This window comes from Xyrauchen texanus, chromosome 50 (assembly GCF_025860055.1).
Source record: "Xyrauchen texanus isolate HMW12.3.18 chromosome 50, RBS_HiC_50CHRs, whole genome shotgun sequence".
Lineage (NCBI taxonomy): Eukaryota > Metazoa > Chordata > Actinopteri > Cypriniformes > Catostomidae > Xyrauchen > Xyrauchen texanus.
This window is the reverse complement of record NC_068325.1, coordinates 11,364,246-11,382,261: the sequence shown is the minus strand read 5'-3', so window position 1 is coordinate 11,382,261 and position 18,016 is coordinate 11,364,246. Positions and strand designations below refer to the sequence as shown.

The 18,016-nt window shown below is 37.3% G+C and overlaps 2 protein-coding genes across 3 annotated transcripts in view; one reads left to right on the top strand and one right to left on the bottom strand.

Moving 5' to 3' along the window:
• LOC127641501 (calmodulin-regulated spectrin-associated protein 2-like) overlaps positions 1–6,764 on the bottom strand; it is a 48,110-nt gene extending 41,346 nt beyond the window's left edge. For both annotated transcript variants that reach the window (XM_052124540.1, XM_052124541.1), the window contains exon 1: positions 6,218–6,764. In XM_052124540.1, the coding sequence (XP_051980500.1) occupies positions 6,218–6,356 (139 nt within the window). In that variant the 5' untranslated portion in view covers positions 6,357–6,764. The remainder of the gene's footprint in view (positions 1–6,217) is intronic.
• A 1,444-nt stretch (positions 6,765–8,208) lies between these two features.
• On the top strand, positions 8,209–17,661 carry ddx59 (DEAD (Asp-Glu-Ala-Asp) box polypeptide 59). Its single transcript, XM_052124204.1, has 7 exons — positions 8,209–9,150; positions 13,481–13,663; positions 13,776–13,865; positions 13,970–14,221; positions 16,423–16,575; positions 16,676–16,804; positions 16,892–17,661. The coding sequence occupies exons 1-7, from the start codon at positions 8,362–8,364 to the stop codon at positions 17,162–17,164; spliced, it is 1,869 nt and encodes a 622-aa protein (XP_051980164.1). The 5' UTR covers positions 8,209–8,361; the 3' UTR covers positions 17,165–17,661.
• The last annotated feature ends 355 nt before the right edge of the window (positions 17,662–18,016 follow it).

Genomic DNA, 18,016 nt, shown 5'->3' with positions numbered 1-18,016 from the left:
ACAGGGCGGAGGGCGGGGCCGGGTTGTGATTTTATACACCCGGTACCTTATCAGGCTAATCAAGCCTCCGAGAGGGATAAAGGCTGACTGTGGACAGTGGTGCAACAGTCTCTTTGTGGGTTTGTGTCTTTTGGTTTCTGTTTTACATTAAAATATTATTTATATTGTCAAGCCGGTTCTCGCCTCCTCCTTTCCCTTAATCCATTTATGGGATTTCTTGATGCTACATTAAAGGTTCTTCAGATTTAAAACACCACTACATACATTGTTTTATAAATATATATATGAATATATATATGAATGTATATATATATATATATATATATATATATACACACACACACACACACACACACACACACACACACACTGATCAGCCACAACATTAAAACAAGCTGCCTAATATTGTGTAGGTCCCCTTCTTGCCAAAATAGCTCCAACCCACATCTCAGAATAGTATTGTACAATTGCAAAAAACAACGAAACACAATTGTACAGAGTGGTTATCTGAGTTACCGTAGACTTTGTCAGTTCAAACTAGTCTGGCCATTCTCTGTTGATCTCTCTCATCAACAAGGTGTTTCCGTCCACAGAACTGTCACTCACTGGATGTTTTTTGTTTTCGGCACCTTTCGGAATCAATTCTAGAGACTGTTATGTTTGAAAATCCCAAGAGCTCAGCAGTTACAGAAATTCCCCCATTGTGATGGCTGATGTGAACATTAACTGAAGCTCCTAACACATCTGCATGATTTTATGCACTGCTGCCACACGATTGGCTGATTAGATAATCGCATGGATGTTTGTTGGTGCCAGACGGGCTGGTTTGAGTATTTTTTTAACTGCTGATCTCCTGGGACTGTCACACACAACAGTCTCTAGAATTTACTCTGAACTGTGCCAACGGTGGCATGAGGGAGACCTACACAATATCTGACAGGTTGTTTTAATGTTGTGGCTGATCGGTGTGTGTATGTATGTATGTATGTATATATATATGTGTGTGTATATACACTCATCTAAAGGATTATTAGGAACACCATACTAATACTGTCTTTGACCCCCTTTCGCCTTCAGAACTGCCTTAATTCTACGTGGCATTGATTCAACAAGGTGCTGAAAGCATTCTTTAGAAATGTTGGCCCATATTGATAGGATAGCATCTTGCAGTTGATGGAGATTTGTGGGATGCACATCCAGGGCACGAAGCTCCCATTCCACCACATCCCAAAGATGCTCTATTGGGTTGAGATCTGGTGACTGTGGGGGCCATTTTAGTACAGCGAACTCATTGTCATGTTCAAGAAACCAATTTGAAATGATTCGAGCTTTGTGACATGGTGCATTATCCTGCTGGAAGTAGCCATCAGAGGATGGGTACATGGTGGCCATAAAGGGATGGACATGGTCAGAAACAACGCTCAGGTAGGCCGTGGCATTTAAACGATGCCCAATTGGCACTAAGGGGCCTAAAAGTGTGCCAAGAAAACATCCCCCACACCATTACACCACCACCACCACCAGCCTGCACAGTGGTAACAAGGCATGATGGATCCATGTTCTCATTCTGTTTACGCCAAATTCTGACTCTACCATCTGAATGTCTCAACAGAAATCGAGACTCATCAGACCAGGCAACATTTTTCCAGTCTTCAACTGTCCAATTTTGGTGAGCTCTTGCAAATTGTAGCCTCTTTTTCCTATTTGTAGTGGAGATGAGTGGTACCCGGTGGAGTCTTCTGCTGTTGTAGCCCATCCGCCTCAAGGCTGTGTGTGTTGTGGCTTCACAAATGCTTTGCTGCATACCTCAGTTGTAACGAGTGGTTATTTCAGTCAAAGTTGCTCTTCTATCAGCTTGAATCAGTCGGCCCATTCTCCTCTGACCTCTAGCATCAACAAGGCATTTTCGCCCACAGGACTGCCGCATACTGGATGTTTTTCCCTTTTCACACCATTCTTTGTAAACCCTAGAAATGGTTGTGCGTGAAAACCCCAGTAACTGAGCAGATTGTGAAATACTCAGACCGGCCCGTCTGGCACCAACAACCATGCCACGCTCAAAATAGCTTAAATCACCTTTCTTTCCCATTCTGACATTCAGTTTGGAGTTCAGGAGATTGTATTGACCAGGACCACACCCCTAAATGCATTGAAGCAACTGCCATGTGATTGGTTGATCAGATAATTGCATTAATGAGAAATTGAACAGGTGTTCCTAATAGTCCTTTAGGTGAGTGTATATATATATATATATATATATATATATATATATATATATATATATATATATATATATATATATATATATATATAAATACACATAAATATCAGACATATCTGGCCTGGTCTAAGGGAGGGTAGAGGCATTACCGCCATATATATTTGACTAATGATGACATCAACTTAAACAAATTAAGGTTTTTCCGCTTTCCGAAAATATAATACAATATAGCACTTTTTATTTTTCCATGATGTGGCTGAAATTTCCATTGAATTGCCCAACATATGCATTGTATAATTTGTAATGTAATATCATATTCATTTCAAATCTGTGCTCTATTGTTTTTTAACTGCAAAAACCGGAGTGCAAAAATGTTTTAGAAGTACAAAATAACCTTTTATCAAATCAATCATCATGTTATCACATTTAGTTATTTTTTGTATATATTTTTTTAATCTTTTAATCTTCTATTCATATTTTATTGTGGCATTCTTTTAACATTTTGACCGTAAAACTGCTGACAGAGCTTAACTTGTTTTCAACCCAGAACATTCCTTTATATTATTAATATATATTAATAAACAATATTACTTTGCTTTCTGCACATTTGGACACCTTCACCCTATTATAATCACAGCTGAGTGCTGTACAGCTTAACATTTTTCAGGATTTCAAGCATCAAAGTGCTTTTCTTCTTCTAAAGTTCTAAATATAAAACTCTAGATAGTGTTTTCCGATCCTCTGCAAGTGTGATTTACTTTCAAGCGGGCAGATGATGGGAAGGAGAAAGCCCATAAAGAAAGTGACACGGTGTCTACCTCATAGCTACAATATTGAAAATATAATGAATGCAATTGACTTCTGTGTGAACACGTTGACTGAATAAATGGGTTTACAGTTCTTCTGAATGAGGTCACAGTATCCATGGAGACCTGAGATGTTTAGCTATTTATGGAGACTGGTGAGATTTTGAGAGAATGCTTACCTCTCTACGCATTATTATTACCTGCACAATTCTGCATATGAATTTTGCCTGTATATATAAATACTTCACATTCATCAACAAAAGCTGTTGCTAGTTACAAGCAAAATGAAAAACGTCCTTGTTACTCAATTGCTTTGATGAAAAGAATGTAAAGTAGATAAGTCATAAGGCATTGGGCACTTTCTCTATCAAACATTTCATTGATGGCATCAGAGCGAATAGGCGTTGACAATCTGAGTTGAAAATATGACTGTGTCGAGCTGGACAGTGGCTGCCATAGCAACAATAGAGGGCCTGATCGATTCTCCTGCCATACGCATCTACCAAGGAGCTCCTCACGAGTCTCATCAAAGAGAGGAACGACACAATATTCTGGGTATTTAAGCCATTTCTTTCACTGCCTTTTCATGCAACCTTCCCACAACTCACACACAACAAAGAAAAAAGAACATGAATGTCAGATCAATGCTACAGTACATTTGAATAACCTATTAAAGGCCCATGATCTATTAATCTGTGACAGTGATTAAATCTCTTCTGATCAGCCAATAGAACGTAGTTAAAATCCCATTCATTAAGACTGTAGTTCATTCCCTAAGTTAAGTACACAGTCTTGTACCTCTGTCTTTCTGCCCGATTCTGAAATACTTTTTAGCTTTAAATCACAGTTTGTTATGTTGTGATTCATCTCGGAGCTGGCTGTTTGGTTCATGGCTTAGACCTCTTTCATGAACGATTGTATGAAATTCCTATGGAATAAATGTGGGCAGTCATGTGTTAGTGAATTCATCTGTCTGAAGTCAGAAAGATGTAGAAGTTCAGAATATATTGTTTTTACAGCTTACTTTCAAAAAATTTACTTTTTTGAATGGGGAAGTTTTGAGCAATGGCCCAATTTTCCAATATTAACCATTTGTTTTCAAAAGATAGAGAAAAAAATAATTTTTCATGAAAGCCTTTTTCATATTATGCCTTTACCAACATTTAAACCTTCTTTAGAGTGTCCCTAGTCAACATCCATAACATTCAGATGGAAGTTAGTGTATTATAGGGTTAAAAGAAAGAAAAATCGGAAAGTATACTTAGAAAAACACAATTTTAATGGCCACATATACAGATATTATATGGCGAACCAATGATGTATCAGAGAATCCATTTAAAAGATAGGTTAAGAACACAGTGCATGCCATTAAATGCACTCTGTATCCAGCCAATTCGTTATCTCAGTCTTTCCCAGCTGAACAAAATGGATCAATAGAGAAGCTTTTATGGACTTTAAACTGACCACACTCAATTAATTAAAATGCATTCATTTTAACTTGCATGACAACATTGTATATATATATAACAATAACTATGTTTTCAATATTTTAAAGAACGGATTCATCATGTCTTAATTATTACTATTGTGGTTAAACTCTGAATTGAAATTTTAATGAAGATATGTAGCCTTTTATCTGTTGTACTGTCATCTGTTTTAAGGTTACGCCCAAAAGAAGTCAAAAAATAAAAAAGGGAAATAACACCCTGAGGGCTTGTCAATCAAACAACTAAACATTATCATATTATTAAACAGTATCTTTACCATTCAGTACTTCAGATTCTAATGTTCTTAGCCTTTAAATATAAGGTCACTTTAAATCAAAGATGCTGAACTATAACCATTCTGACAGCAAAACCAAAAGCTGGGTTAGAGTGAGGTATTTATAATGGAAGTAAATGGGGCCAATCTGTAAACTTTAAAATACTCTCTGTTTTAAAAGTATAGCCACAAGACATTAACAATCTGTGTGTAAAATGAGTGTGATAAAATAAATGTTAACCTTTTCTGCATAATGTTGTATCCATTTTTAATGTAACGTCGTAAAACCCTAACGGGGCCATAAAACAACGATTTTAAACAACTTTACATCTCAAATAATACACAAGTTTTAACAAACAAATTAATGTAATTTATTTTTTATCCCCTTTTCTCCCAATTTGGAATGCCCAATTTTCACAACTTAGTAGGTCCTCGTGGTTGCACGGTAACACCATGTGGCGGAGGACAAGTCTCAGTTGCCTCCACTTCTGAGACCATCAATCCACGCATCTTAACATGTGGCTCGTTGTGCATGACAACGCGGAGACACACAGCATGTGGAGGCTCATGCTACTCTCCGCAATCCACGCACAACTTACCACACACCCCATTGGGAACAAGAACCACTAATCGTGACCACGAGGAGGTTACCCATGTGACTCCACCCTGCCTAGCAACCGTCACTCAGTCACTCAGCACACCCTGGATTCAAACTTGCGATTCCAGGGGTGGTAGTCAGCATCAATACTCGCTGAGCTACCCAGGCCCCCAACGCAAGTACGTTTATACAGTTCTAAGCTTTTCTGTCTTTAAACCCTCCTAAATTTGGCCCCATTCACTTCCATCATAAGTGACTCACTTTAACATCTTTTTTTTTTAAAGAAAAGGAGATGAGTCGATTTTTGTGGTAATCAACATTGTGCCACAAACTACTGTCTTAACTTTGTATTGAACCCAGAATATTCCTTTAATGATCATATTAATATACCATTGTATTTACATGGTACTCCAAGGTACTTCAAAATTATCATGTAATTACTTGTCCAAAAACCATAGTACTACCATGGTACCTTTATGTTAGTGTGTACATGACAAATTACATTCTGTCAATACTGAACAACACTAATAAGCTATAGGCACTTAATATGGGTACTTCATTTCTACTAATAAACTATAGATACTCAATATTATATAAGTATGTACATAGTATATTACACACTAAAAATATCATAGTAACATGTAATGAGCAAAATTAATTTATTTACACTCTTAATTTGACATTATGTTATCATTTTCACATCTAAAGTATATGAATCGTATCAAATATTGTTTCATTTTGTATTTGCTATCAAAATAATTCAAAGCAATACAATTGCAATAAAATCAAGAGACAAAGATGATGTTAGAGAAAGAGAAAGACGCCACCTACCTGCACCAAAGGCTTTGGCGACCAGCCATGTGAGACTGGCTCTGATTTTAGCTCTGTTTAAATCATAATGATCGAACGACTTGATGGCAGGAACAATAAAGGTCTTTTTCGGATCTCTGGAATCGGTCAGATCTCCCATATTTACAGCCGAAGAGTCACAAACACTGCTCACGAGCTCAACGATGACATCTCTCCGAAGGAATTCAATGCATCAAATGTGACTTTTTGCCGCCTTTTGTTTACATATACCTTATTTTGTAACATGCATGTGTCAGGAAACTGCTAAAAGGCTCGGTTGCGCTTATTTTCAAATAAATGTTGAGCCGCACCGATAATAAAAGTGGGGTTCAGCCCACAGACATTCATCCATTCTGGTACCCCATTTGATTTGTAGAGGTTTTCTCCTTAATAAGCCCACTCGTCCTGATTCAGAAGAAGCAAACGGAGTGCTCCTCATTAAAAAGTCTTTGTCTTCTTTAAGATGTCGCCATGCTCTGCCCACATATTCCCAAATGTACGGTTATTCTTCCTCTATTCATCCAGCACTCTGCGGTCTCCCTGCAGCACTGAATATAACTGGTCGATGTGCGCATGCGCGGTCCGCCCAACAAACCAACAATCCGAAACTGGACCTGTTGAGAGTTAACCCGCTAAAATGTGTTTGTCTTACAAAAAAAAAAAAAAAAAAAAAATATATATATATATATATATATATATATATATATATATATATATATATATATATATATATATATATATATACTTCAGGGCCGTTCTCAACGAACTTGTTTTTATGTCCATCTGCGCTGTTTTGTTTTTTTCAATTGTTTTTATATGTAAACTTGTGCCAGATGGACATCTTTGACCGTTGTGCCACATCTCGCTGTTTTTTGAGTGTGTGAAGTTACAAAGCATTTAATTTATTTATTCGTTTTTTGTGGTATTCGTTTTGCTGCGTCTGGCATTTTTAGCGCAATAACGTGTTCAGCATGAACGGCCCCTTACACACATAAACAAAAAAACAGAACACACACATATTTTTTTTTTATTATTTTTTATTATTTATTTTTTCTCCCCAATTTGGAATGCCCAATTCCAAATGCACTTTAAATTATCATGGTGGCGTTGTGACTCGCCTCAATCTGGGTGGCAGAGGACGAATCTCAGTCGCCTCCGCATCTGAGACCGTCAATCCGCGCATTTTATCACGTGGCTTATTTATCACATTACGACCTAGTGCGTGTGGAGACTTCCGCAATTCTCCACGGCATCAATGCACAACTCACCACATGCCCAACCGAGAGCCAGCTGTTAAGAGTAGTTCAGGTTGTAGTCCAAAACCTGGAAAAGATTAGCCTTTTCGAGTCATAGGTTCCTTCGAGATTTTCCTCTGTGTGTGTGTGTGTGTGTGTGTGTGTGTGTGTGTGTGTGTGTGTTTTGTATAATGGCAGGTTTGGATTTATAGAGAATTAGCATTGCAGGTTTGCCTACACAGGTCTATTGGACCTGGTGAAATGTTGCAAAATAAAACTATGTCTTAATAATTTAAATATATTAGTTATGTTGGTATTGAGTAGTATTGATTGACATTTGGTATCTATTATGAACAGATATCATGTGTAAAATGTTATAGTATATAATTAAACAACAAAGCAAAGTATGTTGTTGCTAAACCCTTTGCTGTGCAAGATAACATGGTATAAAAACATGTTTGACAACATGTGTAATATCAGGTTGTACTTGACAAGTAGGTTCCTAAAATGCTGCAAATATTTCCTGACGTGATAATAACATTCATAAAAATGTTTTCAAATTACGTATTTATAGAGTTAAAAAACGACATCTGTCGTTTTAAGTACGTCAAATAATATCCAAGACGTAAATACATTTTTACAACGTAAAAATGTTTACAACGTAAAAATGTTTGTAGGCCGGGAGACCTACAAACTACAACACCCAGCATAACACTGCCTCTATGACGTCACATTCATGCGACCGCTCGGACGCAACTCATCAGCAGATCTCGAAATCTCTTAACTATGTTACCTAAAACGGCTTTAAAGAGTATTTCATCCCTGTTTTATGTGTGCTAGTTATGTTCTGTTACTATCGTATCGCTCCCATTCGGAATATTTAGTCGGAAGATGTTTATGCCAAGATCTCTGAAGCACAAGAGAGCTCCTGAGTCTCAACAGCAGAACACCAAGAGAAGCAAAGTGAGGTCAGAAGACACCGTTTCTACATCTCTGATCTCTCATGAGATCTGTCCTCCAGATGAGACTGAGAATAAATCAACAGATCTGACCATAGGCACCTCTACATCACAACAAGATGAGAGTGAACCAATAAAGGAACCCAATCAGATTGAGACGGAAGAATCAGATGAGGAAGAACCCGTGAAGTCCTTCAAGAAGAACCAGAGATGGCCTGAACCCGGAGAGCCTGTTTGTATCATGTGTGGTCGATATGGAGAATACATCTGCGACAAAACTGACAACGATGTCTGCAGCCTTGAGTGTAAAGCCAGTCATCTGGCTAAAATGTGTATAGACTTTGGAGAAAAGGTATTTTCTAAAGATCTACAGCAGGGTTCAGACACTAGCAGCACTGGTGCACATGAGCTGGGTTACTCCTACAAGGAGGATCCGTTCATATCTGAACTGACAGATGAACAGATTGTGAGAGTTAAAACAGAGCTGGCTATCCTGACACATGGCCAGGAGGTCTGTAGACCAATTATAGAGTTTGAGCACTGTAACTTTCCTTCAGCACTCAGTGTGAATCTGAAGAAGGCTGGATATGAGGCACCGACTCCCATTCAAATGCAGATGGTTCCTGTTGGTTTAATTGGGAGAGATGTAATTGCCACAGCAGAGACAGGTTCAGGAAAAACAGTTGCCTTTCTTCTTCCAGTGGTCGTGCGTGCCCTTGAGGTATATATATTGCTTTATTAATATTTTAAAGTACTGATAGATGGATTTATCTGCCGATTTGTGAACCCTTGGATGATTAATAGAAGTGTTATCTCCTCCTTGTGTCAGTTAAAAAAAAATCTACCGACAGCACATTTCTGGAGTGAATTTTGTGTAATTATTGTATAAAGTAATTGAGTACAATAAGTGCAATTTCTTGTTGGCATTATACAGTTGTTTTAAAGGAATATTCAATACAAGTTAGGCTCAGTCAACAGCATTTGTGACATAATATTGATTACCACAAAAATTATTTCAACTAGTTCCTCCTTTTGCTAAAAAATAATAAATATTACGCCATAAATGCTGTTGAATGAGCTTAACTTGTATTGAACCCGGAATATTCCTTTAAGGTGAATCTGTATATACAGGTCCTTCTCAAAAAATTAGCATATTGTGATAAAGTTCATTATTTTCCATAATGTAATGATAAAAATTCAACTTTCATATATTTTAGATTCATTGCACACCAACTGAAATATTTCAGGTCTTTTATTGTTTTAATACTGATGATTTTGGCATACAGCTCATGAAAACCCCAAATTCCTATCTCAAAAAATTAGCATATTTCATCCGACCAATAAAAGAAGTGTTTTTAATACAAAAAAAGTCAACCTTCAAATAATTATGTTCAGTTATGCACTCAATACTTGGTCGGGAATCCTTTTGCAGAAATGACTGCTTCAATGCGGCGTGGCATGGAGGCAATCAGCCTGTGGCACTGCTGAGGTGTTATGGAGGCCCAGGATGCTTCGATAGCGGCCTTAAGCTCATCCAGAGTGTTGGGTCTTACGTCTCTCAACTTTCTCTTCACAATATCCCACAGATTCTCTATGGGGTTCAGGTCAGGAGAGTTGGCAGGCCAATTGAGCACAGTAATACCATGGTCAGTAAACCATTTACCAGTGGTTTTGGCACTGTGAGCAGGTGCCAGGTCGTGCTGAAAAATGAAATCTTCATCTCCATAAAGCTTTTCAGCAGATGGAAGCATGAAGTGCTCCAAAATCTCCTGATAGCTAGCTGCATTGACCCTGCCCTTGATAAAACACAGTGGACCAACACCAGCAGCTGACATGGCACCCCAGACCATCACTGACTATGGGTACTTGACACTGGACTTCAGGCATTTTGGCATTTCCTTCTCCCCAGTCTTCCTCCAGACTCTGGCACCTTGATTTCCGAATTACATGCAAAATTTGCTTTCATCCGATAAAAGTACTTTGGACCACTGAGCAACAGTCCAGTGCTGCTTCTCTGTAGCCCAGGTCAGGCGCTTCTGCCGCTGTTTCTGGTGCCTGTGCACAGTGGCTCTGGATGTTTCTACTCCAGACTCAGTCCACTGCTTCCACGAGGTCCCCAAGGTCTGGAATCGGTCCTTCTCCACAATCTTCCTCAGGGTCCGGTCACCTCTTCTCGTTGTGCAGCGTTTTTTGCCACACTTTTTCATTCCCACAGACTTCCCACTGAGGTGCCTTGATACAGCACTCTGGGAACAGCCTATTGGTTCAGAAATTTCTTTCTGTGTCTTACCCTCTTGCTTGAGGGTGTCAATGATGGCCTTCTGGACAGCAGTCAGGTCGGCAGTCTTACCCATGATTGCGGTTTTGAGTAATGAAACAGGCTGGGAGTTTTTAAAAGCCTCAGGAATCTTTTGCAGGTGTTTAGAGTTAATTAGTTGATTCAGATGATTAGGTTAATAGCTCCTTTAGAGACCCTTTTCGTGATATGCTAATTTTTTGAGATAGGAATTTTGGGTTTTCATGAGCTGTATGCCAAAATCATCAGTATTAAAACAATAAAAGACCTGAAATATTTCAGTTGGTGTGCAATGAATCTAAAATATAGGAAAGTTTAATTTTTATCATTACATTATGGAAATCACAATATGCTAATTTTTTGAGAAAGACCTGTGTATATATATATATATATATCATAAATAAAAAATATCCCAGGCCACATTTCACCCCAAAATTGAAATCCATGTATATATATATAATTTTATTTTGTTAAAATGAAGCCTATTTAAGAGTATTTCAGTATGCACATTTCCCGCAAAATTCATATTAGTGTAATGTATCCAAATGGTATCTTTTACATTTGTTTTTTCTTTGTAATTTCTAACATTGTAATATATATTTCTAATATATGGTACTAAAATATGATTTATTTTCGTTATACAAAAGTCTTATATCTTATCTATTAATTTAGCTTTTTGGGGTGAAATATGACCTGAACATGCTTTTGAGAGGTTTCATGAGATTTACCCACTATATAAATTGGCATTATATTGGCCATCGGCCACACTGTTCTCTAGATAAGGGTATCGGCAACTGAAAAACCCATATCCGTCGACCACTTCACTAAATTTCTGCATGTCAGTCAGTAACAAATCAGTGCTTTATTATTTAAATTAATCAAAGTGATAAACAGAAATATTATTTTATTTCAAGTTCAATTCTAGACTGTATACTTCTATAGTCAATACTTTTGTTTTCTATTAATTAGTATGCTAAGATAAATCAATAAAATAGTTTACAACATAACACATGAGACTGCCTTCTATTCAGTCCTGCAAATGAGGCATTCAAAATAAGTCAGTCATCCAATCTAGGCTTGTGTTTGTGTCTCCATACCAGCAGGTCACTATGTTCACTTTTGCAAACTCTTTTAGGTAACAGCTACACTAGATAGATTCCTCTCCTGTGCACCACTAGTATGAGTAATTTATAAGTGCAGATCTATTTTTTGACTCTTCTATAATCCCAGTGCACTTCCTGTGAAAAGTTCACATTGAGAATGCTTAGTTCAGATAAGGGCAATTGATGTATAAATCTTTAATATAGCAAACGTAGCCCTACTACGATATGTGCATCTGATAGCTAAAAGGTCAAATTAAATCATAGATCTGTTCATTTTTACGTCCAAACAATTGCCTTAGTATGTCTCAATATTAAGTTTATTTTTTTATTTTACAGTGGCAAGGAAAAGTATGTGGACCCTTTGGAATTACCTGCATTTATGTCTAAATATGTCTTAAAATCTGGTTTGAATTTACAATCATGAACAAACACAATCTGTTTGAACTAATAACACAAATTATTGTATTGTCCTTGTACATACTGAATAAATATTTCAAACACTCACAGTGTAGGTTGTAAAAAAGTATGTGAACCCTTAGGCTTACGACGTCAACAAAAGTGAATTTGAGTCAGGAGTTGGCAAACCTGGTATCCAATTAATGAAACGAGATCGGAGGTGTGGGTTAGAGCTATTTTGACTCATAAAAAGCACTCAAACATTTTGAGTTTGCTCTTCACAAGAAGCATCTGCTGGCAGGACCAAAAAAGAGATCTCAGTAGACCTACTATCAATAATTGTTGCTTTGTATAAAGCTGGAAAGGGTTACAAAGTTATCTCAAAGAACATTGATATTCATCTATCCACAGTTAGACAAACTGTCTATAAATAGAGAAGGTTTAGTACTGTGGTTACTCTCACTAGAAGTGGCTGTCCAGCCGAGATGATTCAAAGGGCACACTGGAGAATGCTCAATGAGGTAAAACCCTAGAACCATAGAGTGACTGCTAAAGATTTGAATGAATCATTGGAACTGGTTAACATCTCTGTTCATGGGTCTACTATATGGAAAACATTAAATAGAAATGGTGTCCATGGCAGGACACCATGAAGGAATCAGCTGCTTTCCAACAAAAACATTCCTGTGTGCCTGAAGTTTGCCAAAAACCACCTTGACACTCAAAATCGCAAATGGGAAAATGTTTTGTGTACTGATATAACTAAGGCCAGAGCTTAACCTGATAGAGATGCTGTGGAATGTCCTCAAGAGAGCCGTTCACACCAGACATCTTAAGTATATGGCTGAACTGTGGGGTCCTGGGTAGCTCAGCGAGTAAAGACGCAGACTACCACCCCTGGAGTTGTGAGTTCGAATCCAGGGTGTGCTGAGTGACTCCAGCCAGGTCTCTTAAGCAAACAAATTGGCCTGGTTGCTAGGGAGGGTAGAGTCAAATGCAGTCCTTGTGGTCGCTATAATGTGGTTCGCTCTCGAGTGGTTGATGAGTGGTTGGTTTGATTGAATTTTAATTATCTTATTGTTTGAGGGAAGAATATGTTAGGAAAATAAATAAAATTAAAACTATTACAGAAATTAATCAATAAGTTAGTAATGTATACATTTTGTTATTTATTCATTTTTATTTTTGCAGGTTTGATCCTCCATCCCATTTGTACATGCCACAAACAGTTTACATGCAATTGTATTTTTTTCCAGAGCCAAACTGCGTCTTCATCTTGTCCCATTTGTCTCATCCTGACCCCAACCAGAGAGCTGGCCATTCAGATAGAGAAGCAGACAAAGGAGCTGGTGATAGGTCTGCCGAACATGAGAACTGCTCTTTTAGTGGGTGGGATGCCTTTACCCCCTCAGCTGCATCGACTCAAGCAGAAGATCAAGGTATCTTTGGCTTAGTGTAGTCTTTGTTGTTAAAGAGCTTTATTAACCAACCACAACACTTTATTTGTGGATCTTTGACTCACGCGCAGTTGCTTGTACATCTGCACTTTAGATTGCAATTGCCACTCCAGGACGTCTCCTTGAGATCTTGAAACAGAACGCTGTACGGCTGGATGATGTCAAGGCCATTGTGGTTGATGAGGTAAAATTGAGTTCAGTCCAATATATATATACCAGTTTGATTGTTTCCTATATAGAATGAACATGTTTTCTTACATCATATCATGTATCTAAAAACACCATCAGGCAGATACCATGCTGAAGATGGGATTCCAGCAACAGGTTCTTGAGATTTTGGAGCACGTCCCCGAAGACCGTCAGACACTTTTGACGTCAGCCACCATTCCCAAAGGAACGGAACAGCTAGCAGCTCGTCTGACTCATGACCCTGTGAGCATTAACATCGGACAGAAGAACCAACCCTGTGCTAACGTCCGGCAGATAGTCCTCTGGGTGGAGGAGCCTTCAAAGAAAAAGAAACTTTTTGAGATTTTAAATGTAAGTATAGAAACTAGACTGAAACCAAGAAATAGATCAAATAAAGCAAACCAACATTTGGACTAAATCCAAATTTGATGATTTAATGGTCATAGTATACTTCGGTTTTCCGCGTGCTGCAAACTTGAGTTTTTCTAGACTCAAGGACAGTTCGCATCTTTGATGAATGCAGCTGGCATTGACCTTTTGTAGGTGGTTTGAAAACTAAACTGAAATACTTCATTTCATTTCAGAACTCCCGAAGGAACTATAATAAAAAATCTCTAATTAATTTTAGTTTTTTATTTAATAGGGTGTATATGGGCTAAGTGGGATACTTTTGGAAATGTAACTTTTCTTGGCACTTTGAATTATGATGCAAACACGCAAAAACTGACATTGTACCTTTGAAGAAAGCTTAGTATGTCTTCTACCTTAAAGACAAAAGCAAAAATGAAGAAGTTGAACCTTTTAAAGACCCTCTTTTGACCAAATCTCAGATTTTTTTAGGCAGTACTGGTAAAGTGGGACACTTAAACTAGATGTACCTCAAATTTCTGTCATTTTCTTGACTATTGTTTTTCCCACCAGTGGTCATGAAATAAGCTCTGCCACACATCCTAAAATAAAAGCACCCATTTAAAATCTCAAAAAATTAAAGGGACATTTGACCCAAAAACTTATTCACCCTCATGCCATCCCAGACATGTATGACTTTCTTTTTACCACTGAACTCAAGCAAAGATTTTTAGAAGAATATTTCAGTTCTTTTAAAAGGCAGCATAAAAGTGGTTTAATCCATGTCTTCTGAAGTGATCTAATCTGAGAACAGACCAAAATGTAACTCCATTTTCGCTGTACATCTTGCAATTGCAGTCTACTGGAACGATCGTGATTTGAAGCTCGATTACACTTCCTTGTAGAGTTCGTAGAGTGGTGCTGGGCAATATAATCAAGCTTGAAATCAAGATTGCCAAATCATTCACAATCATTATTGAATGTTGAGATTTACTATAAAAAAGGACTTAAATATCGATGTTTCTCACACACACCTATCGTATCACTTCTAAAAACATGGATTGTTTTATGCCGTCTTTATGTCCTTTTTGGACCTTGAAAGTTCTGGCCCTGAACTTGCACTGTGTGGACCAACAGAGCTGAGACATTCTTCTTAAAATCTTCATTTTGAGATCAGCAGAAGTCCTACACATCTGGGATGGCATGAGGGTGAGTAAATGATGAGAGAATTTTCATTTTTGGATTAATTTACCTGATAATTGTTTACTCCCCAAAGATTAAGATAGTTTAGTAATGATTTATAATAACTTAAGGAAATACATATGGATACAATGTGAATCAAGCTTAAATGTCTTTTGTCACTTTACCCATATTCACCCTAAATTATAAAATGTGCAACATTTACAATCCACATTAAACATGAGCATACCACTAGATAGAGGTAACACAAGAATGCCATGAGAAATATAATGATGTTAGACTTCATCTTTGGCGGCCATTAAAAATACTTAAACTAAACTGAAACTAACAGACAAACTGTGAAAACAAACAATAAAAATCCCAAACTATTTGAACCCTTCTTCATGCATGGTGAACCAACGCAAGTTTGCGCTATTACCATGACATCTGTTTGAAAACTAATTAAACTAATTCAAGCTCAAATGTGAAATTCTAATTGTTTGAAAATTTTGCATTTAAATTCAGTGTTCGAAATTCAAATTTCAAAAATGTAGAATTCAAATGTAAAAAAAGGGTTGATTTCAAATTGAATGTTCATTCAATCATTTAGAACATTATAAATTCAAATTTCTAACATTTCAAATTTTTACCATTTCAAACATTTTGAATTCTAATTTCTAACATTTTGAATTTGAATGTTGAGCATCTCAAACTTTGACAATTTCAAATAAAAATTTCAACAAAGCATTTAGTCAACATGGAGACATATCTGCTGTTGTGACTCGCCCTCCTCTCAAGAGGAAATGGGTGTATCTTCTTAAATGGCTTTGGTCCAGGAAAAGTAGCAACAACTCTTTACCTGTGAAAGAGAGTAGGAAAATTTTAGAAGTCACAACTCACTTTTTAGGAATCACAACTCATAAATGACTGCCACTAAGCATGCTCTAACAGATGAATTGATTCATCTTTTAAAACCTAAATTTCAGTGGAATTTTATTGAAATGATTGATTTTATTTACGCACAGGACCGAAAGCTCTACCAGCCACCAGTAGTTGTATTTGTAGACTGCAAGCTTGGAGCAGATCTGCTGTGTGAAGCTGTGCAGAAGGTCATGGAATTAAACACGGTCGCGATCCACTCGGACAAGACGCAATGGGAACGCAACAAAATTGTAAAGGTAAAGCAAAAAAAAAGTCTTTACATGAGAAAAGCGTAATGTGTTATTTAAACTGCTTATCTTCACAAATGTATTGTTCTGGTTTGCTACCGTGTTTCAGGGTCTTCTTGAGGGCCAGTTTGAAGTGGTGATCAGTACTGGCATTCTCGGCAGAGGACTGGACCTGGTTAATGTTAAGGTGGTAGTGAACTTTGACATGCCAACAAACATGGATGAATATGTTCATCAGGTATGATGAGTTTATAGATATATTTACCCACTGTAGATAAAGGGTAATCTATTTTTAATGATACCCTGTTCGATCCTGTGCTTTCAGATTGGTCGAGCAGGTAGATTGGGCCACAGAGGCACAGCCATCACCTTCATGAACAACAACAACAAGCGCTTGTTTCTGGACATTGTGAACAGAGTAAAACCCACCGGCTCCATACTGCCACCACAACTCCTCAACTCCCCCCATCTGCACGAACAGCAGAGGAGAGCCAAACACAGAAGCAACCATGGAGAAGACATTGTTGTTTCCAAAAGCAACCTTATTGACATCATCAGGAGGCATGACAAAAGCTCACGAAGAAATAGCAAGGATTAAAATGTATAACATATATGATTGATTTGTTGTCGTTTTTGTAAATTGTATTTTCAATAAATGGTCCAGCCAGCTTACTGCCTGCTTGGACAGTTCTTTTCCATTTCAAGTTCATGCACAAGAACATATTATTTTTGGCCTCTTTTCATTATGTGCTTGTATTGGTGAATCTTACAAAAACATTTGCTGGTTACCTAAGAAAAGTAAAGCCAATTTTTAAGGCCATCAAGATTTATTTTTATTTTTAATTGTGACATTATTTTCTTGACAGTTAAGCACATTTTATACTCCAGAGTTTGTTTTTAATTCTCATTAATCTCTATGATTCTCATTTTTTGCATTGTGACATTATTGTCATGACAGTTAAGCTAATTTTTTTTCTCCAGTTGTTTGGATGTTTTGAGTTTGTAATTCTCATTATTCTCGATGGTTCTGTGAAATTCTCGTCATTGTATTAACTACCGTAATAAAAATACAGTAATAATGCTCAGGCACAATGTTTTTCTTATAATGAAAACACGCATACGTAAAATTCAGTACAACAAAAAATACAATGATGTATAAATGCTCTTCTATATAGTATGTTTATTGTGTAAATACTACAATTAAAAATATATATATATATTTATATTATAAAATTTATTTTTAATGTAATTGTGATGAGGAGGAGGGCGTGGCCAGCCCAAGAGGATTCATGGCTGGCGCTGAGTTGCCCAATCTGCGGGAGATGCCAGAGAGAGAGAGACAGAGATCAGTGTTTTATGTTGAATTAAAGTTTTGTTGTTTGCTACTTCCTGTCACACTGGTGGTGTCAGAACCCGTGACTGGAGAAAGACGTGCTGTCAGAGAGGGGAG